Here is a 22,597-nt window from a genome sequence, read left to right as displayed (position 1 = left end):
TTCTAAGCTAAACCCTACTCACCAGTGAAATGTGATGACAAGTGGAGAAAGTAGAAAGTGTCAAGTCTTCAATAGCCCCCTTTCCTCATCTCCTTCCCTTAATTGCCACTGATGTGAAATGTCTTAACAATAGAAGCAATATGTTGGAAACTTGTTCAGAGACTACGTGTCTGTGGGAAACAAATGGAGGAGACAAGGGTAAGAAGGTTATGTAGCCTATTGGGATACAGCTGATGTGAGCGAAAGTGTGTTTGTGCTGACTGCCAGTGACAGGGGTATGAGGGTTAGGGGGAGGGATGGCAGGCACGTGGGATAAACTGTGAGAGGTTTCCACACACGTTCTGACAGTCCTACGTGCTTCCTATTCATTATATTTAACAACAAAAATACAATTTACCCAGGTAGTATAGGCTCCTCTCTGTGACATACGGTAGCTTAGCAACTGCGTCCCCCTCTAAAAAGCCCTCCCTACCAGGGCACTTTGTCGTTCCTTCCTTTCCTGCCCGCTATATCCAAAGTTTTGTACAAAGGTTTTAAAGTTAATAATTCCCTTTTTATTTTATAATCTGAAAATGTGTTTTTATAAATATTATTTATTATACAATGTGTATATATCTGAACTAAGATTATATATTTGAAGAACAAATTACTGTCTCGTGCTTTTGCTTATTAGCCAGAGGTTCTTTTCTAATCATTTCAGTTTGTAAGCATTGATTCCTCTACATTTCCTTACCAAATCACGTATATAGACATTGCACATAACACTTTTGAACTCATTTTTAAACGGCAAGCTGCGATGGTGTTCCAAACTGTCATAGACAGTTATCCATGCTTAATAAATAGTCCGATCCTCACTTTAAACTCAAAATAATGTCTCAATCTGCTCTAGAACTCTGTGAAACGTCTGCAATTTGTCTCGATCAAGTTCATTTCTCCCTGATAAAATCTATAGGTGAACGACAAGTGCATCTGCATCATCAATCAATAATATATATATATACACACACACAATTAGAAAAGTACTGTACGAAATGTTCATGTGTCCAATTTTATTGCGATAATACAGCGTTCAAGACTTCATTACAAATAGATTTTGTGAAGAAAAAAAAAGCACACTGGTCACTGCAAATAATGTATACATCTGGTTGATATATCCATACATTTACACTTGAATTGTGTTTATCTGAAACAAACCTGCATAGTGTACTTCTGTATAAAATGGCAGTGTGTTAGGCATGCACACGGACGGTGGGAGGCGTGCTATAATGTCTAATGTTGACATTATCTCTTGTATTTTAGGGGGCATATAGCCTTTATACAGAACAGTGTACTGAGACTCTATTGTGTATCAGGACTAGGAGGTAGAGATAAGGCCCATGGGTTATAACAGTGTAGTGCCATCCTGAAACAGAACCACATCTCTCCTGTTCTACAAGGCAGACACTTTCTGGCATACGATGTTGTTTCTGTTAGCTACACAGGCTGAACGACTGCTCACACACACCGCAGAAATACTGAGAGAGGACCACCAGTAATGGCAAAGAGTAACACCGATATGCTTTAAACCTAGTATACCTCCACTTATCCTCCCTCTCCTCTTGTCCACAAAGAAACAGCACAGCCATCCACCAGCAGGCAAAGGCACAACAGAGGGTCTCCAGAGAACAGCATGATACAGAAACAATTTCAACAGGAACATCAGGCGTGCGTGCATGGTTGGGGGAGGGTTCCCTTATAAAATGGTCTTGTCTGAAAATGGATCACTTTTTCCAGTTACGATCTAATCAATATTTAGTAACATGATTAAGTATCCATGACAATTATTCATAAAACAAAGAGTCAAAAATGAAAACATAATAAAAACCAAAGTGAGCAGAGCTAAGAGTAAAGGCTTGGAACCATCATTTCCTGGAATGATTCGAGATCTAGGCGCGTAATATCGAACACACAATAGGTCATAGGTCATCGTATACACGTTTGTGCTTACACTTTCCTCATCTAATTCCTACTGAGTTATAAACATACAACCACCTTATTTTTGCTTTTTATACATAAAATCCCACGGAGTGCTAGCAGCACAGATCACAACACTTTGGATGCGTCTCTAATGGCACCCTATTCAGTGCACTTATTTTGACCAGGACCTATAGAGCTCTGGTCAAAAAGCAGTGCACTATATAGGGAATAGTGTGCCATATGAATCATAAATAAAAATGGTACACAGAACAAGTGCTTAATTCTCACTTAAATTTACACACACAGAGAGGTTGTGTTGATGAGGAAGAGGCTGGGTCAATTGGGGTTGCCATGGAAACACGAGGTACAGAGATTACACTAGGGAGCGTTGGGGATGGACAGCACCCAGGCTTCCGCTCCTCAGCCACTGAGGGTAAAAGTGAGAGGGAGTTAGAAGAGGAAGGAGAGAGTCTGCATATTTTTTGGTTCCAACCCTACACTAACACACCCCATGCTCTACGCTTTGTTCAAGTACTTACTGGGAGAGGCAGCTACTGCTGGGCAATGCAGCTCCACCATGGACTTAGATGGGTACAGAACCCAACCTGTGGGGAGCAAGGAGACATACATTCATTCAATCCGTCAACCAACAACGAACCAAACAAGAACAAGGTGGTGTGAGGGGACGGAACAGAAGAGTGTTCTACTTACGCTGCCTGTTCTCTCAGCAGGGTAAGGAACTTACTAACTCTGTATTCAGGATCCATCTGGAAGACACACAAACACACATGCTTGTTAGCGCTCTTTGGGCATGTGCCCATCTTTGCCTACATGTTCTATATAACCTCCGTTCCAACAACTTGTTTAAAAGTAGACTGCAGATGTTTCTCAGTGGGCCTGGGGCCAGCACAGCACAGGTGCCTGCAGGGCTGTCTGTAATTTGCTGGGAAGGTTTGAGCGGGCGGGCTTGGAGGGAAGTGGATCAACTGTAGGGCGACAGGAGGGAGTGATACATCTGGCAATCTGAATAGTCGCAGCATGGAGAGTGGGTCTTATGCCTGGCTAACCGAGGGGGAGAACCAGCTCACAGAGAGAGACAGAGAGAGAGAGAGACAGACAGAGACAGACAACGCAAAATGCATGGTAGCACTCAACTACGGTTATCTTGACTATGGGTTAGATATGAGATGTATATGACTGGCCTCAACACGATTAGCTGTGTTCCATGAAAGAAGTGGAAAGTCATACATTACATGTAAAAGGTATAAACTGCCAAAATAAAGAAAACACTTGAGGAGTTAGGGATCTGAGAAGTTAGGAATACAAAGTTGGGCTCACGAGAGGCACAGCATTCTAAAGACACTGCATCTCAGTACTAAAGGCATCACTACAGACTCTGGTTCGATTACAGGCTGTATCACAACCGGCTGTGATTGGGAGTCCCATAGGGCGGCGCACAATTGGCCCAGCGTCATTAGGGTTTGGCCTGGGTAGGCCGTCATTGTAAATAAGAATTTGTTCTTAACCGACTTGCCTAGTTAAATAAAGGTTAAATAAAAGTATATTGAAAGGAAGGTGCTTCCACAGGTGTGGTTAATTAAGCAATCAACATCCCATCATGCTTTGGGCCATGTATGAAAATTGCCAGTTGCCCATTATTATGGGCTACCACAGCTAGAAGAGATCTCAGTGACTTTGAAAGAGGGGTCTCAAAGGAGCATAGGGGGTTTAAAGTGTTTGTGTCTCAGTCACCAGATCTCAACTCAATTGAACACTTATGGGAGATTCTGGAGCAGCGCCTGAGACAGCATTTTCCACCACCATCAACAAAGCAACAAATTATTTTCTAGTGGAAGAACAATGTCGCATCCTTCCAAAAGTGTTCCAGACACTTGTAGAATCTATGCCAAGGCACATTGAAGCTGTTCTGGTGGCCCAACACCCTATTAAGACGCTTTATGTTGGCGTTTCCTTACATTTTGGCAGTTACCTGTACATTTCCAGTGGTGGCAAATAAGGCCCTCGTGTTCATGCCTTCTATTGAGTAAAGAGGTTTTGAAAAGGTAGGATTGGGCAAGAAAGGTTATGCAATAACCTGACATAAATTTTCTTTTGAATTGCCCGTAGGGTTGTTTCTGGACCGGGCCTAAGAGAGTAACAACCCTCACAACAGTAGATAAGACCTTTCCCAGGCGCCACGTGGTGTTTGCGTGTGGCTAGCATTCCTCTACAATTCACAGCATGTGAGCACATAAGACGGGGGAAGTATGCGGAGAACGGTCGGGAAAGTACAGCGATGACATTATTGGGGCTCACCACACAAATCATTGTTGAATCCAAACTGGTTTTAATTAAAAAGGTCGTAATTAATGGCGGTTTGTTTTGACTGAAACCAGACGAGAATCCATCACTCCCCAGACTGCGGTTGTCTAGGCCAAGGTTCTCCAACTCCTCACTCTGGGAGAGCTAAAGGGTGTGTGCAGGCTTTTGTTCCAGCACAGCAGTAACACACCTGAACCCACTAACCGTGGTCCAGATTGAAGGAGGTGATTATTTGATGGTTAGTGCTGGGCTGAAACATGTCAACTAAACAGGGTGCGTCTCTCTCACCTGAACGGCCATTTCGATAAGCATCGTCAGCTTCTTGATGCCGATCCACACCCCTTGGCCCTTCACCGCCTTGGCAATGTCTGCCCGCTCCTTCTCCTGGAAACTACCTAGCATCTACAACAGACAGAAAAGCAGTTTGAAAAACTCACGACAAATGCATCGCTACTTATCACCATCCCAACTTCAAAATTGGAGAGTGAGGCACATACATTCCCGTGTCTGTTGCCTGTGTGTGCATGTCTGCGCGTGTGTGTGTCCGTATGCCTACCTCCAGGGCCTCGACCAGCTGCTCTCCTCTAGAGATGTTGGGGATGTGGATGGTGGTACTAAAGGCGTCCAGCATCTCCATCTCCTGCAGCACGTCCTTCCTGCTGGTGGTGCCGATGATCAGCAGCTTACGGCCCTGTGTTGGGGGGGGGAAACATGACGCAGAGACAAACGATGGAGATGGATATTTAGCTCAGGGACAGATAGGACATCCTGTAAAAAAATAAAAATATTAAATGACGTGCGGAAGTGTATAAAACCCTCATCCAACAGCATGCTGCACAGCATCAAAATATAGAAAAAGGTATGGGGACATGTGTAAGGGTAAGGTGGGTTCAACTACTCCCGTATATGAGCCTTGTGCCCATTTCTAAAGCTTCTGCTCAGTCTCTGTCTCTCTCTCTCTCTCAGTGGTGGACCACATCTACCTAGCTTCTCTAGTCTAGTTGACTCAATCAGGGAAGTGGCCCGTTTCTTTCCCCAGAGGCCCTGGTCGCTCAGTCAGGGCCAGAGGAGAGGAGAGAGGGGGATTATGGGCCGTCTGCCCCCCCATGGTGCGGAGGGGGTGTTTCCCTGCATGCAGATGAGGTGCCACACAGGCGGCGGTGCTGCCAGGTCCCCCCGGCTCTCTCACAGAGCCCATTCTCTTCCGTTGTCTCCTCCCCCCCCACCTCGAGAGGCAGGCCTCCCCCTAGCCCGGGCTCCCCGCTGGGCCTGGAGCTTTACAACCCTGGAGAAACAGCCCCGGCTCCCATTCACACCAAGCATAACAGCCTGCCCAGACCAATACATTATCACAAACACATCTATACTGCCATATACTCCCTTACATAGACACATCCAGGAGAAACAGCTCAGCTCCCATTCACACCCAGCACAAAACAGCCTGACCAAAACACTCTCGTACACATTAAACACATTTACAGCTGAACGTAGCCTAGACTAGGGCCCTACCGCCTAAAATGCCATAGAGGCCTGGCGGCTATATTTAGGAGACAAAGCTCACATGAACACGCACAGTCGTAAAGCTATATATACGATCACACAACTAGGAAACACTTTTTGATTCACTCCGCATGGAAACGACTGGGACCATAGGCATGATCTGCTGCCATCTTTCTGCCACTGTCAAAATAACAACTGGAGCATGAGCACAGAAAATGTAAAATGCTAAAGAGTAACCACACACGCACGCATTCAAGAAGAGCCGCAGCCCACAGAACACTCACCTTGGGAGGGGGTTTCTTGAGGAGGACCAGCAGAGCTTGAAGGACCAGGTTTGAGAAACGAGGGCCAATCGGGACATAGTCTGAGAACAAGGACACTCATAAATTCTCCCATATTTCTTTTAGGCTGCGTATGTATGTAATAATGTGTAATACATCATTATGCTTAAATATATTTTTCAGCATATAATGCCAAATGTGGTCAAATAACTAACTTGATTTTATAGATCTTTACTTGACCATCTTCATTGTAGGAGTTCTACCCTCTGCAGAAACGGTGCAATAACCCCTTGTATTGAAGCTCTAGCTATTTCATTTATAATAGTATTACATTTTCAATGAAAGACGATTTTAAAATGAGCAGCACGAACCTTATACACTTTCAAGCTACACACAACTCTCGACACCTGCCACAGTATTGTAGATGCATAAAACGTACATACGGCACTTCTTAGCTGGTTTGGCAGGGTTATCGGAAGGGGAATGGTGTTTTTAGCTGGTTTGGCAGGGTTATCAGAAGGGGAATGGTTTTTAGCTGGTTATGGCAGGGTTATCAGAAGGGGAATGGTGTTTTTAGCTGGTTTGGCAGGGTTATCGGAAGGGGAATGGTGTTTTTAGCTGGTTTGGCAGGGTTATCAGAAGGGGAATGTTTTTTAGCTGGTTTGGCAGGGTTATCAGAAGGGGAATGTTTTTTAGCTGGTTTGGCAGGGTTATCGGAAGGGGAATGGTGTTTTTAGCTGGTTTGGCAGGGTTATCAGAAGGGGAATGTTTTTTTAGCTGGTTATGGCAGGGTTATCGGAAGGGGAATGGTGTTTTTAGCTGGTTTGGCAGGGTTATCAGAAGGGGAATGGTTTTTAGCTGGTTATGGCAGGGTTATCGGAAGGGGAATGGTGTTTTTAGCTGGTTTGGCAGGGTTATCAGAAGGGGAATGGTGTTTTTAGCTGGTTATGGCAGGGTTATCGGAAGGGGAATGGTGTTTTTAGCTGGTTTGGCAGGGTTATCAGAAGGGGAATGTTTTTTAGCTGGTTATGGCAGGGTTATCGGAAGGGGAATGGTGTTTTTAGCTGGTTTGGCAGGGTTATCAGGAGAATGGTGTTTTTAGCTGGTCATGGGGCAGGGTTATCAGAAGGAGAAAGGTGTTTTTAGCTGGTCATGGGGCAAGGTTATCAGAAGGAGAATGGTGATTTTGCTTTATGAGCATTTTGTCCTCTGTTATAACCCTGAACTTAAAAGGATACTTAAAAAAGAAGAATGGTGTTACCACAATGCAAGCAGAACCTTACCCAGCAAGCGCTCAATGTCATCTACCACTACACAGCTCAGCTGGGACTTATAGGCATCTTCAAATATCTGGAACAAAGAGGGTTAAGAGGGGTGAAGACACAGGTACTGACACAGTGTGTGTGTGTGTGCGCACGTGTGTGTATCCCTTTCCTCACCTTCTTGATGGCCTGGCACTTAGCAATCTCGGAGTGGCCAATCATCTTGTCAGGAGAACAGATCTTTATAAAGGGGAACTGGGATTCCTCTGAGATCTTAGCTGCCAGAGCCGTCTTTCCACTGTTGGGGGGACCTAGGTGAGAGAGCATAGCATACTATACTAATACATATATATATATATATACACACACACACACACACACACACACACACACACACACACACACACACACACACATATATACACACACATATATATATATATATATAAAAAAAATCCATACTCCCCATAGCCGACGTGAGTAAGACCTTTAAACGGGTCAACATTCACAAGGCCACAGGGCCAGACAGATTACTAGGAGGTGTACTCCGAGCATGCGCTGACCAACTGGCAAGTGTCGCCACTGACAAAAGGTTCTACAGCTGCACCATCGAGAGCATCCTGACTGGTTGCGTCACTGCCTGGTATGGCAACTGCTCGGCCTCCGACCGCAAGGCACTACAGAGGGTAGTGCGTACGGCCCAGTACATCACTGGGGCCAAGCTTCCTGCCATCCAGGAACTCTATACCAGGCGGTGTCAGAGGAAGGCCCTAAAAATTGTCCAAAACTCCAGCCACACTAGTCATAGACTGTTCCCTCTGCTACCGCACAGCAAGCGGTAACGGAGCTAGGCCCAAAAGGCTTCTGAACAGCTAATCAAATGGCTACCCAGAGTATTTGCATTGCTCCCCCCCATCTTTTACGCTTCCGCTACGCTCTGTTTATGATCTATGCATAGTCACTTTAAATCTACCTACATGTACATATTACCTCAACTAACCTGTGCCCCCAGTATATAGCCTCGCTATAGTTATTTTACTGCTGCACTTTAATTATTTGTTACTTTTATTTTTTACTTAAAACTGCATTGTTGGTTAAGGGCTTGTAAATAAGCATTTCACTGTATGGTTGTACTCGGCGCATGTGACAAATAAAATTTGATGGTATTTGTACTTAAGGAAATCTGAATAATATAGTTCATAGTTAAACGAGAGTTATTTCAAGGTAACGTCCCTTTTCGGAGTAAAGGAAAGAAAAATATATAGACTAAAATAGTATCAGTTGTTTGTGTCCTTGCTCATCTTTTTGTGTCTTGCACTAACCCCAGCATTTTATTACTAGCACGGACTTTGCCGATATCTGCTTCGTTGAGGTACGTTTCACTTAATTGCGTGGGAAATGTGCTCTACATATTAAATAACATTATTAATATGAGATATGGTGGACGTAACTAGCTACCTTAAAATAAACGCACCAAGTCGCTCAGGATAAGAACATCTGCTTATTTCAGTGTGTGTGTGTGTGTGTGTGTGTGAGTGAGTGAGTGTGTGTGTGTCTTACCTTCCAGTAGCACAGACACCAGTGGTGTGCGGTCGCTGTTCTTGGTCTGCTGCACCAGCAGCTCCCCGTCATCCAGCACCGCTGTAACCGGGTCGCCCCACTTAATGATGCCATTCATGATGTAGCTGGCATAGTCCTCGGAGTTGGTACCAAAAGCCTGGCCGGGGGGAGAGAGAGAGAGACCGTCAGACCCATTAAATCCATTGCCTTAAAAAGGATCCCTTATTAAAATTGCTTCTTAGATACATCTCAAAATGCTAGCCAAGATTTATTGGCCAATTTCCTGCATATAGTAGACAACGGACATTGCCATCTACTCGATGTGATGATAGAACTGTTGAAAGTCTACCCAAACATTGGAAGAGGACTCTTGGATGTAGGCAAATGGTAAAGAGAGAGAAGGATGGAGAATGATAGAGAGACGAGGGAGGAAGGGGATCTACGCACAGGTTTGATGTCGTTGTCCAGCGAGGCCAGGAAGTCGTCTCTGTGGACCTTCAGATTCTCAGCCTTCTCTAGGTCCACCTCCACCGTGGCACTGGCCTGCAAGGGGACAGAGGACATGTCATTAGGACGATCCAATACAGATGGTTAATAGATGTTCAACTAACTATCAACAAACTGCTCGACTAACTTCAGCCCTGATCCTAGATGATTTATGGCACTGTGATGTCGAGGAGTGGCGACAAAATGACCCCAAATAAGTTAACGCTGTTCCAGCAAACTACTCATAGTATAGTACCGACCTTTATTTTGTCCTGTAATGATGCTGACGTGATGGCTTGGACTACTAGGTGTCACTGATCTAGCTTGGTCAAGTGGACGTTTACAACAGTCCACCTCCCTGGTCGACTCGATCAACTGAAACACTGTCGTTTAGCCCACTGCGAAGTGGGTACTGTTAGTGTGGAATCGTGTGTCTGTGGAAGCGAGGCTTAGAGAGTCCAGGAGTGTGTCTGCCCTAAGTGCTTTATCAGGTGAGGAGTCTCTCTGTCTCTCTCACATACACGGTCAGGTAAAGCAAGGTGCACGTCTGTTAAGTGGTCTGCAGCTCTCCACACTCTTGGCATCTATTGGAGGGCGATGACATGGACAGAGGGCTTACACAGGAGGAATGGCTGGAGCTTTCGCTCCCTCTCTGTCCTAGTCACTCGTTCTCTTCCTCCTCCTCCTCCTCCTCCTCCCAGACGAGAGTTGTCAGACATTTCCGCTCTGAGGGAAGCACATTGTCTTATGACTAACTGCACAATACCTACGGTACCTACAGCCCCTTGACAAACAACGATTGTCGGTTGTAGAGTTAATGTTGAGGAGAAGAAGAAAAAATGACCGCCTACGTAGGCTAATAGAAATGTCCGCGTATGTGTGATAGTGACCTTGATGTGTCGGTTCATGGCGGTGGACTGGGCAGCTCTGACCAGCCCCTCCAGCTCGGCTCCACTGTAGTTCTTGGTCTCGGCGGCCAGCTCGCCGACGTCCACGTCGCTGCCCAGCAGGTTGAACTGACGCATTTTGGCCGTGTGGATGTTGAGGATCTGGACACGCCCCTTCTCATCAGGTAAACCTGGGGGAGGAATAGAGAAGGGAAACATCTTTATCTGAAGTCTTCACCGTGTCACTGCATCCTGCACAGGGGACAGAACTGGAAAAGTAGAAATGCCTGGGTGTTGTTTGTCATGTAAAAAAGGTACAACATCCATGAATATCAATGTCCTTCACGGAAGAAAATAAACCTCCTGAAAACAACCTAAAAACCTGAATAATTAACCTAAAAGAAATTAAGCAAGGTCCTTGGTTAGAGTGGATGCTTTGTGGTGTTGATTTCTTACCGATCTCCATTTTGACCTCCAACCTGCCTGGTCTCAACAAGGCCTCGTCTATCAGGTCAGGCCTGTTGGTCATACCTGAGTGGGGCACAGATGGAGAGAGAGAGAGAGAGTGGAAGAGAGGGAGGACGAGAAAGGCATGATCTTCTCAGAACACAACCTGTCAGTCAGAAGTGTGTGTGTGTCAATGTTCCCTCAAATTTTTGGGGTCTTGTTCCCTCAAATTTGGGGTCTTGTGAGAGGAAACTTGAACGTTGTGAGAATTTTGTGCAACTTCTGTCGCACGTTTACAGTGAACACTGAGGCTGTACCCTTACAGTTTCAGACGGCAGCATTTGAGCATAATGTAAACCTACCAACAAAACGGAGCAAATCCAAGAACATTTTCACATGGAAGTAGCTTTTGATTTCTATGATGTAGCCTACATGTGGTGTTCAATGCAGGTCTACATTGCATGAGACTTTTAAAAACATTTATTTATTTTTTTACATGAAGGGCTTGACATTAACTCAGGATTTTTTACTTGGTCTGTAACACCATGGGCCAAATAGGTGACTGTAAATTGCATTGTATTGTGTAGTACGACGCAAGAAACCACTTTACAAAATACAACAAATTATCATTACCATAAAGAAAATTAGACAATGTAGGCTTATACCTCTGCCTATTGGCTAATTTGCATATTCAAGCCTCTCTCAAAATACAGCACTGCCCCTTTAACACACAAGCTTTTTACATGACTGGCTTTTCAAAAACAGCTTGAAATGTAGCCTACACGTTTTGTGCTCTTAAAGGAAGGAGAAACTCCCCATTGCTGACCTATACATATCTATAATTTGGCTAATAACGCACCAACTAGCTAAGAATATCAACAAATGTGCGACTGAGCTCTGATCTGAAAAGCGCATTCACTCATGGGTGATTGAAAGACCGCTCGTGGGCTACCCCCAGCAAAAATAATTCGACTCTGTTGGCAGTCCTGCAGAAGGTGTGTGTGTGTGTGTGGGGGGGGGGGGGGGGGGGGGGGGGGGGGGGGGACCTATGACCAAGATATTGTTGAGCTGCTCCACTCCGTCTATCTTGGACAGCAGTTGGTTGACCACTGTGTCATGGACGCCCGTGCTGCCCGCCATGCTGCCACGCTGCTTACAGATGGCGTCAATCTCGTCAAAGATGATGATGTGCAGCCCACTGTTGGCGCCCAGCTATTGGAGGAGAGATATGGGTGAATGGAGGAGGAGGAAGGAGGATACCAATGGCCTCACAAAGTCAACGCAGCGCTACATAGGGCCAGTATCTACACTGAACCAAAATACACTGCTCAAAAAAATAAAGGGAACACTAAAATAACACATCCTAGATCTGAATGAAAGAAATAATCTTATTAAATACTTTTTTCTTTACATAGTTGAATGTGCTGACAACAAAATCACACAAAAATAATCAATGGAAATCCAATTTATCAACCCATGGAGGTCTGGATTTGGAGTCACACTCAAAAGTAAAGTGGAAAACCACACTACAGGCTAATCCAACTTTGATTAATGTCCTTAAAACAAGTCAAAATGAGGCTCAGTAGTGTGTGTGGCCTCCACGTGCCTGTATGACCTCCCTACAACACCTGGGCATGCTCCTGATGAGGTGGCGGATGGTCTCCTGAGGGATCTCCTCCCAGACCTGGACTAAAGCATCCGCCAACTCCTGGACAGTCTGTGGTGCAACGTGGCGTTGGTGGATGGAGCGAGACATGATGTCCCAGATGTGCTCAATTGGATTCAGGTCTGGGGAACAGGCGGGCCAGTCCATAGCATCAATGCCTTCCTCTTGCAGGAAATGCTGACACACTCCAGCCACATGAGGTCTAGCATTGTCTTGCATTAGGAGGAACCCAGGGCCAACCGCAACAGCATATGGTCTCACAAGGTGTCTGAGGATCTCATCTCGGTGCCTAATGGCAGTCAGGCTACCTCTGGCGAGCACATGGAGGGCTGTGCGGCCCCCCAAAGAAATGCCACCCCACACCATGACTGACCCACCGCCAAACCGGTCATGCTGGAGGATGTTGCAGGAAGCAGAACGTTCTCCACGGCGTCTCCAGACTCTGTCACGTGCTCAGTGTGAACCTGCTTTCATCTGTGAATAGCACAGGGCACCAGTGGCGAATTTGCCAATCTTGGTGTTCTCTGGCAAATGCCAAACGCCCTGCACGGTGTTGGGCTGTAAGCACAACCCCCACCTGTGGACGTTGGGCCCTCATACCACCCTCATGGAGTCTGTTTCTGACCGTTTGAGCAGACACATGCACATTTGTGGCCTGCTGGAGGTCATTTTGCAGGGCTCTGGCAGTGTTCCTCCTGCTCCTCCTTGCACAAAGGCGGAGGTAGCGGTCCTGCTGCTGGGTTGTTGCCCTCCTACGGCCTCCTCCACGTCTCCTGATGTACTGGCCTGTCTCCTGGTAGCGCCTCCATGCTCTGGACACTACGCTGACAGACACAGCAAACCTTCTTGCCACAGCTCGCATTGATGTGCCATCCTGGATGAGCTGCACTACCTGAGCCACTTGTGTGGGTTGTAGACTCCGTCTCATGCTACCACTAGAGTGAAAGCACCACCAGCATTCAAAAGTGACCAAAACATCAGCCAGGAAGCATAGGAACTGAGAAGTGGTCTGTGGTCACCACCTGCAGAACCACTCCTTTATTGGGGCTGTCTTGCTAATTGCCTATCATTTCCACCTGTTGTCTATTCCATTTGCACAACAGCATGTGAAATGTATTGTATTGTCAATCAGTGTTGCTTCAGTGTTGCTTCCTGGACAGTTTGATTTCACATTAGTGTGATTGACTTGGAGTTACATTGTGTTGTTTAAGTGTTCCCTTTATTTTTTTATAAACGCAACATGGTCCTATGTTTCATGAGCTGAATGAAAAGATAAGACATTTTCCATATGCACAAAAAGCACATCTCTCTCAAATGTTGTGCACACATTTGTTTACATCCCTGGTAGTGAGCATTTCTCCTTTGCCAAGATAATCTATCCACCTGAAAGGTGTGGCATGTCATGTTTTAAAGAATTTGGCAGTACACCCAACCGGCGTCACAACCGCAGACTACGTGTGACCACACCAGCCCAGGACCTCAACATCCGGCTTCTTCACCTGCGGGATCATCTGAGACCATCCACCTGGACAGTTAAACTGTTGGCTTGCACAACCGAAGAATTTCTGAACAAACTATCAGAAGCCCTCTCAGGGAAGTTCATCTGTGTGTTTGATCGTCCTCACCAGGGTCTTGACCTGACTGCAGTTAGGCGTTGTAACCGACTTCAGTGGGCAAAAATTGATAGCTATTGGCATGCTGGGTAAGTGTGCTCTTCACGGATGAATCCCGGTTTCAACTGTACTGTGCAGATGGAGTCGTGTGGGTGAGAGGTGTTCTGATGTCAACGTTAAGAACAGTGGCCCACGGTGATAGTGGGGTTATGGTATGGGCAGGCATAAGCTACGGTCAACGAACACAATTGCATTTTATTCAATGGTAATTTCAATGCACAGAGATAACGTGACGAGATCCTTAGACCCATTGTCGTGCCTTGCATCCGCCTCCATCCCCATGTTTCAACATAATGCACCATGTCGCAAGGATCTATACACAATTCCTGGAAACTGAAAATGTCCCAGTTCTTCCATGGCCTGCATACTCACCAGACATGTCGCCCATTGAGCATGTTTGGGATGCTATGGATCGACGTCTACGACAACGTGTTCCAACCAATATCCAAAAACTACGCACATCCATTGAAGAGGAGTGGGACAACATTCCACAGTCTACAATCAACAGCCTGATCAACTCTACGCAAAGGAGATGTGTCGCACTGCATGAGTCAAATGGTGGTCACACCAGATACTGATCCACGCCCCTACTTTTTTCTGCATCTATGTATTCTCAGTCATGTGGAATCCATATATTAGGGCCTAAGGAATTGATTTAAACTGACTGATGTCCTTATATGAACTGAAAAATCTTTGAAATTGTTGCATTGATATTTTTGTTCAGTGTAGAATGTCAACCCCTCACACCCATGGCTGTTCTGGGCTAAATTCTCCTTGGTGTGACCCGAGTGAAAACTAAAACCCTTTCAAAGTCTCTTCATCCTCCCTCTGCTCTGACATGGAGGGACAGAGTCTGCCCAAACAGAGAAAAAGTGAGAAAGAGTGAAAGAGAGAGACCAAAAACTAGAGATAGCGAGAGCAGAGTGGGGGTTATCCGTCCATCTCTGGCCCTGTCAGTCTCCAGACGTAGCATTTAAAGCAGGTGAGGAGCTGGGCTTATTATGGGCTATGTGAGAGAGGGGGGCAGGGGGAGGGCTCGAGATAACCCAACACCTCATTAGGAGGTGAAGAGTGAGGCCGTCACTGTCACACCGTCATCACTACGGGTGCTCAATACACAACTGCACCCCCAGGTATGGAGAAACCCAATGACTTTACCACCGTTATTATTACTAATATGCCTCCTTAAAAAGGGCAAATCAATCTTCTCCAGAATAAATTTGCTTCTCTGTGTGGATTTGTGATGCTTATCTTTGGTTCGTGGCGTAGGCTGCATATTGGCTTCGGGGGAAAGGAATCATTTTAGTCTGACATCTATTTCATTGACTTGTTATCAGGTATGTTGTGCTTGATAACCACAGAAATAATTGCAATGAAGGTACTGGGTGTATTTACTGGTGTGTGTGTGTGCATGGCTCTTACAGAGTTTTCATGTATGTTACAGAGTATTCATGTGTGTCCCTCTCACCCTCTTCTGCTCGTCCTCTGCGTCGGCAAACAGCTTCCTGATGTTGGCCTCGGACTCTCCCACGTACTTGTTGAGGATTTCGGGGCCGTTGACCACCTTAGGCTCGCGGGCGTTCAGCATCTTCCCAATCTGCCTGGCCATCAGGGTCTTACCGCAGCCAGGAGGCCCGAACAACAAGATGCCCTTCACATGCTTACAACCTGCAGGGGAGGGATGCCGTCAAAAATGTTAGAAAATCGAATGGTTTAGGTGCATCACAATCGTATCAGTTGGTGAGAAAAGCCCTTAGCGTAGAGTGTTACAGTAGCCTAAGTACACTTCCATGTGCTATATCTACAATGCATTGTATGAGGTGACTTTTGCCTTTATGTCGTTGTCTGATCACATCTCTGATTCATACATAGATACCCGAGTATGAAAAATCCCCAAGGTACTCAAACTTCACAGGTTCAATTTGGGAAAATGAGGCAGACAAACAAGATGAAAAAGCCTAGATTTACTGCAATTACTGCTATGATTCAATACAAGTTGACTGATGCGTTTCTCATAAAGATCAAGTCTTGTTATTGGACCCAACGAATTTGTAGCAGTTTTGGGTCTCAATTGAAAACCAGACTGCGTTGGTCCTGTCGTAGCTTATTGCACCTGTTCAGTGATATTTGCTCCACACTCATTGAAAGGCAAGAGATAAACATCAGCCCTCCCATTTAGACCTGCTGAAGGGAAGACAATTAGGGGTAGTGAGGAGGGGCTCCAGGTAAAGCATTGCAGTATTTGTGTGTGTGTGTGTGACCCCTTGCTGTCTGCCCGACCTTTGCGAGAACGTGGGGAGACATGGAGAGAGTGAGAGGCCACACACACACACTCCCCCCCCCCAGGATCAACTCTATCAGCACCTGCCCTCCCTGACACTCCCCAATTACACCCTCACCTTTAGACTCTCGTCTATCAGGGCTCGCCATCTCATTAGACCATCCAGCTGGCCACAGCCAGGGGCCAACTCCTGCACACCGTAGCACCCAGCAGTCCCACTTAAAGAGATACTTCAAGATTTTGGCCATGGAGCCCTTTATCTACTTCCCCGGAGTCAGATGAACTTGTGGACACCACTTTTATGAAATAACACATATGGAATCATGTAGTAATCAAAATATATTTGAGATTCTTCAAAGTTGGCACCTTTGTCTTTGCACACTCTTGGCATTCTCTCAACCAGCTTCATGAGGAATGCTTTTCCAACCGTTTTGAAGGAGTTCCTACATATGCGGAGCACTTGTTGGCTGCTTTTCCTTCACTCTGCAGTCCAACTCATCCCAATTGTGGAGGCCAGGTCATCTGATGCAGCCCTTCATCACTCTCTTTCTTGGTCAAATAGCCCTTACACAGCCTGGAAGTGTGTTTTGGGTCATTGGCCGGTTGAAAAACAAATGATCGTCCCACTAAGCAAAAACCAGATGGGATGGCATATCGGTGCAGAATGCTGTAGCCATGCTGGTTAAGTGTGCCTTGAATTCTACATAAATATACTATGAAGTCCAAGGAACTGTCTGTAGATCACAGAGATAGAATTGTGAGGAGGCATATATCTGGGGAAGGGTATAAAACAATTTCTAGAGTGTTGAAAGTTTCCAAGTGCACAGTGGTCGCCATCATTGGAAAATGGAACATATTTTTCCTACCCAGACTCTGCCTAGAGCTGGCCGTCCGACCGATCTAAGCAACCGGGCAAGGACGACCTTGGTCAGGGAGGTGACCAATGACCACTCTGTAGTTCTGTCAGAGGTCCTTGGCTGAGATGGGAGATCCTGTCAGGACAACGGTCTCTACAGCACATCACCAATCTGGGCTTTATGGGAGAGTGGCCAGACGGAAGCCACTACTGAGATAAAGACACGACAGCACGACTGGAGTTTGAAAAAAAAGGTACGTGAAAGACTCCGAGCATAAGGCAAAAGATTATGTGGTCTGATGAGACAAAAAATGTAACTCTTTGGCCTTAATGCAAAGTACCATGTCTGGAGAAAACACCATCCCTACCGTGAAGCGCAGTGGTGGCAGCATCATGCTATGGGGATGCTTTTCAGCAGCAGGGCTGGGAGACTGGTAAGGATAGAGGGAACAATGAATGGAGCCAAAGACAGGCAAATCCTTTGAGAGAACCTGCTTCAGAGCGCAAACGACCTTAGACTGGGGTGAAGATTTACGTTCCAACAGGACAATGACCCCAAGCAAACAGTCAAAGCAATGCTGGAAAGGCTTCAGAACAAGAATGTGAAAGTCCTTGAGTGGCCCAGCCAAAGCTCAGACTTGAATCCTATTGAAAATCTGTGGAAAGACTTGAAGATTGCCGTTCATCGCTACTCCCCATATAACTTAACACAGCTTGAAAAAGTCTGCAAGGAAGAATGGGAGAAAATCCCCAAATCCAGATGTGCAAAGCTGATAGAGACATACCCAAGATGACTCAAAGCTATAAATCGCCGCTTCTACAAAGTATTGACTCAACTGAGATATTTCTGAATTTCATTTTTAATACATTTGCAAACATGTGTCCACTTTGTCATTATGGGGTATTGTGTGTGGATAGGTGAGAAAAATCAATCAATCTATTTTGAATTCAGGCTGTAACAACAAAATGTGGAATAAGTCAAAGGGTATGACTGCTTTCTTAAGGCACTGCACCACTAACTTTCGACATACTGGGGACAAAGACATAAAAATGGTATCCACGAGTTCATCTGACTCTGGGGAAGTAGATAAAGGACCTCGCTGCCAAAATCCCGACGTATCAGCTCCTCTCAAACTCACACTGGACGCCATGAGGATAGGACTGGGGCTCCGTGAGTGTGTGAATAAGAGAGAGTGTGTGTGTTTGCGTGTGTGTGCAGAAGAGCACCTAACTTGCTTTCACTATGAGCCATCATTTAGCGATGGGAATCAGCATTGTAATCCGAGACATGTCAAACAACTATTTACCAGTGTAATGGGCGGGGGAGTGCCTGTGTCATAACTCACTCACTGACGACAGAGCAGCATCCTGAGCGGCATCCTGAGAGGACACCTCTTATTTTCCAATAACTAGTTTCAGTCTAGGGTGCAGTAGTATTGTCAAACAAAGAGAAGAGATCGACACTACTCAGTGTCAGTCCAATAATAGTATTCCCATTGGGTCCATTTGTTAGAGGCTTTCCCCCGAAAATAGTCTGACGTGTTTGTCACAATGTGCAGTACTGGTCTGAGAATCAATGCCATTTGAACACAGAGGCTTATTCATGTCATGGTGTTCCTTCCAGAGACTGATTGAGTGATTTGTTTTGGCAGGCTGCCCCCCCTCCCCTCCTCACAGTGGCTAATGGTTCGGTCTGTCTAACGCTAGGCTGGAACACAGGCTCCCTGGGACCTCGAAAAGTGGTTACCGGGGGGATGTGGTGAGAGACAAATACACATAGTGTGAGCTATAAAAAGAATGAGAGAAGGAAAGTACTAGAAAGAGAGCAAAAAAAACAAGTGTGTAAGACAACAGGCATGTGAAAGTACGAGTGAATAAGATGGATTGAGTGAAAGTCGAGAAAGAGAAACTTCGGTTGTGATGGATGAAGAGAAAGACAGCAAGAGAGAGGAAGAGTGCGAAAGAAAGAGTGCGTGTGAAAGAGCGAGAGGAAGAGAGAGAGTGCGAAAGAGAGAACGCAAAAGAGAGGCAGAGACAGAGAGAGAGACAGAGACCGAGAGAAGGATAGAGAAGAAGCTCACCCATCTGCTCCACAATGTCTGGAGGGAAGACTCGGGAGGCGAAGGCCCTACGGAAGATGTCGGAGAACTCTTTGTCCAGGCCACCGATACCCATGCGCTCAAAGTTCCAGTCTGGGTTGATGATAGACTGGCGAGACTCTCTGGTCTTAGACTTCCCTGTAGGGGACACATAGACACAGTTACAAACATACAGTGCATTCGGGAAGTATTCAGCCCCTAGACTTTTTCCACATTTTGTTACAGCCCTATTCTAAAATTGATTTAAATTGTTTTCTCAACTCATTAATCCACACCACACAAACATACACACACTATCCCAAAATGACAAAGCAAAAACAGTTTATTTTTAGGAATGTTAACTAATTTCAAAAACTTAAATATCACATTTACATAAGTATTCAGACCCTTTACTCAGTACTTTGTCGAACCACCTTTGGCAGCGATTACAGCCTTGAGTCTTCTTGGGTCCCTTCCCTGTATTTGGGGAGTTTCTCCCATCCTCTCAAGCTCTGTCAGGTTGGATGGGGAGCGTTGCTACACAGCTATTTTTCAGGTCTCTCCAGAGATGTTAGATCGGGTTCAAGTCCGGGCTCTGGCTGGGCCACTCAAGTACATTGAGACTTGTCCTGAAGCCACTGCTGCGTTGTCTTGGCTATGTGCTTAGGGTAGTTGTCCTGTTGAAAGGTAAACCTTAGCCCCAGTCTGAGGTACTGAGAGCTCTGGAGCAGGATCTCTCTGTACTTTGCTCCATTCATCTTTGCCTCGATCCTGACTATTCTCCCAGTCCCTGCCGCTGAGAAACATCCCCACAGCATAATGCTAACACCACCATGCTTCACCATAGGGATGGTGCCAATTTTCCTCCAGACGTGACGCTTGGCATTAGGCCATAGGGCGGCGCACAATTGGCCCAGCGTCATCCGGATTAGGGGAGGGTTTGACTTGCCTAAAGGTTAAATTTTTTTTTTTTAAATACTTCAATATTGTTTTCATCAGACCAGAGAATCTTGTTTCTCATGGGCGGAGTCCTTTAGGTGCCTTTTGGCAAACCAAGCAGGCTGTCATGTGCCTTTTACTGAGGAGTGGCTTCCGTCTGGCCACTACCATGAAAGGCCTGATTGGTGGAGTGCTGCAGAGATGGTTGTCCTTCTGGAAGGTTCTCCCATCTCCACAGAGGAACTCTGGAGCTCTGTCAGAGTGACCATCAGGTTCTTGGTCACCTCCCTGACCAAGGGCCTTCTCCCCCGATTGCTCAGTTTGGCCAGGTAGCCAGCTCGAGGAAGTCTTGGTGGTTCCAAACTTTTTCCATTTAAGAGTGATGGAGGCCTCTGTGTTCTTGGGGACCTTTAATGCTGCAGACATTTTTTGGTACCCTTCCCCAGATCTGTGCCTCAACACAATCCTGTCTCGGAGCTGTACGGACAATTCCTTCGACGTCATGGCTTGGTTTTTGCGCTGACATCCACTGTCAACTGTGGGACTTTAAATAGACAGGTGTGTGCCTTTCAAAATCATGTCCAATCAATTGAATTTACCACAGGTGGACTCCAATCAAGCTGTACAAACATCTCAAGGATGATCAATGGAAACAGGATGCTCCCTTAGGTCAATTTCGAGTCTCACAGCAAAGGGTCTGAATAATTATGTAAATAAGGTATGTCTTTCTTTTTAATACATTTGCAGAAATTTCTAAAAACCTTGTTTTCGCTTTGCCGTTATGGGGTATTGTGTGCAGATTGAGGACTATTTTTTTGTTAAATCGATTTTAGAATAAGGCTGTAACGTAAGAAAATGTGGAAAAGGGGAAGGGGTCTGAATACACACTACATGTGCAGACCAGCTGGCTGGAGTGTTTACGAACATATTCAATCTCTCCCTATGACAGTCTGCTGTCCCCACATGCATTAAGATGGCCACCATTGTTCCTCTACCCGCATTTCTAAAAACCTGTTTTCACTTTGTCCTTATGGGGTATTGTGTGTAGATTGCTGGGGATTTTTTATTTATTTAATCCCTTTTATAATAAGGCTGTAACGTAACAAAATGTGAAAGGGGTTTGAATTCTTTCCAAAGGCACTGTACATAGAGGGAAAAATGTAATATATTATTATAATAATAATAAAATGGCATTTAGCATATGCTTTTATCCAAAGCGAATTACAGTTGAAAGGCTGGTCATGGCTCAGACGGATTACCAGGACATGTACTCAAAAGCATGCACGGACCAACTGGCAAGTGTCTTCACTGACATTTTCCTCTCCCTGACCGAGTCTGTAATACCTACATGTTTCAAACAGACCACCATAGTCCCTGTGGCCAAGAAAGCGAAGGTAACCTGCCCAAATGATTAACACCCCGTAGCACTCACTTCAGTAGCCATGAAGTGCTTTGAAAGGCTGGTTATGGCTCAACTCAACACCATCATGATGGAAACCCAAGACCCACTCCAATTCACATACCGCCCCAACAGATTCACAGATGATGCACTCTCATTCTTACTCCACACTGTCCTTTCCCACCTGTAAAAAAGGAACACCTATGTGAGAATGCTGTTAATTGACAACAGCTCAGCGATCAACACCATAGTGCCCTCAAAGCTCATCACTAAGCTAAGGATCCTGGGACTAAACACCTCCCTCTGCAACTGGATCCTGGACTTCCTGACGGGCCGGCCCCCAGGTGGTCAGGGTAGGCAACAACATCTGCCACACTGTTCCTCAACACTGGGGCCCCTCAGGGGTGCGTGCTCAGTCCCCTCCTGTACTCCCTGTTCAACGACTGCGTGGCCAAGCACGACTCCAACACCATCATTAAGTTTGCTGACGACACAACAGTGGTAGGCCTGATCACCGACAACGATGAGACAGCATATAAGGAGGAGGTCAGAGACCTGGCAGTGTGGTGCCAAGACAACAACCTCTCCCTCAATGTGAGCAAGATAAAGGAGCTGATCATGGACTATAAGAAAAGGAGGGCCGAACAGGCCCCCATTAACATCAACGGGTCTGTAGTGGAGCAGGTCGAGAGTTAAGTTCCTTGGTGTCCACATCAACGAACTAGCATGGTCTAAACACACCAAGACAGTTGTGAAGAGGGCACGACAACACCTCCCCCCCCCCCCCCCCCCCCCAGGAGACTGAAAAGATTTGCCATGGGTCCCCAGATCCTCAAAGTTCTGCAACATCGAGAGCATCCTGACTGGTTGCATCACCACCTGGTATGGCAACTGCTCGGCATCTGACTAAGGCGCTTCAGAAGGTAGTGGGTACGGCCCAGTACATCACTGGGGCCAAGCTTCCTGCCATCCAGGATCTATATACTAGGCGGTGTAGAGGAAGG

The 22,597-nt window shown here is 46.0% G+C and overlaps 1 protein-coding gene across 1 annotated transcript in view; it reads right to left on the bottom strand.

Moving 5' to 3' along the window:
- Positions 1-1,835: 1,835 nt before the first annotated feature.
- The window catches only part of LOC106589298 (vesicle-fusing ATPase), a 44,020-nt gene continuing 23,258 nt past the window's right edge, over positions 1,836-22,597 (bottom strand). The window contains exons 8-22 of the mRNA XM_014179080.3: positions 19,259-19,414; positions 15,509-15,708; positions 11,748-11,913; positions 10,711-10,785; positions 10,258-10,445; positions 9,329-9,424; positions 8,882-9,038; positions 7,499-7,632; positions 7,343-7,409; positions 6,063-6,142; positions 4,835-4,969; positions 4,567-4,680; positions 2,668-2,723; positions 2,496-2,561; positions 1,836-2,383 (exon numbers count right to left, since the gene is read on the bottom strand). Of these exons, the coding sequence (XP_014034555.1) occupies positions 2,540-2,561; positions 2,668-2,723; positions 4,567-4,680; positions 4,835-4,969; positions 6,063-6,142; positions 7,343-7,409; positions 7,499-7,632; positions 8,882-9,038; positions 9,329-9,424; positions 10,258-10,445; positions 10,711-10,785; positions 11,748-11,913; positions 15,509-15,708; positions 19,259-19,414 (1,646 nt within the window). The 3' untranslated portion in view covers positions 1,836-2,383; positions 2,496-2,539. The remainder of the gene's footprint in view (positions 2,384-2,495; positions 2,562-2,667; positions 2,724-4,566; positions 4,681-4,834; positions 4,970-6,062; positions 6,143-7,342; positions 7,410-7,498; positions 7,633-8,881; positions 9,039-9,328; positions 9,425-10,257; positions 10,446-10,710; positions 10,786-11,747; positions 11,914-15,508; positions 15,709-19,258; positions 19,415-22,597) is intronic.

The sequence above is a fragment of the Salmo salar genome, chromosome 28 (assembly GCF_965601325.2).
Source record: "Salmo salar chromosome 28, fSalSal1, whole genome shotgun sequence".
Classification (NCBI taxonomy): Eukaryota; Metazoa; Chordata; class Actinopteri; order Salmoniformes; family Salmonidae; genus Salmo; species Salmo salar.
This window is presented reverse-complemented; position numbering and strand designations above follow the sequence as displayed.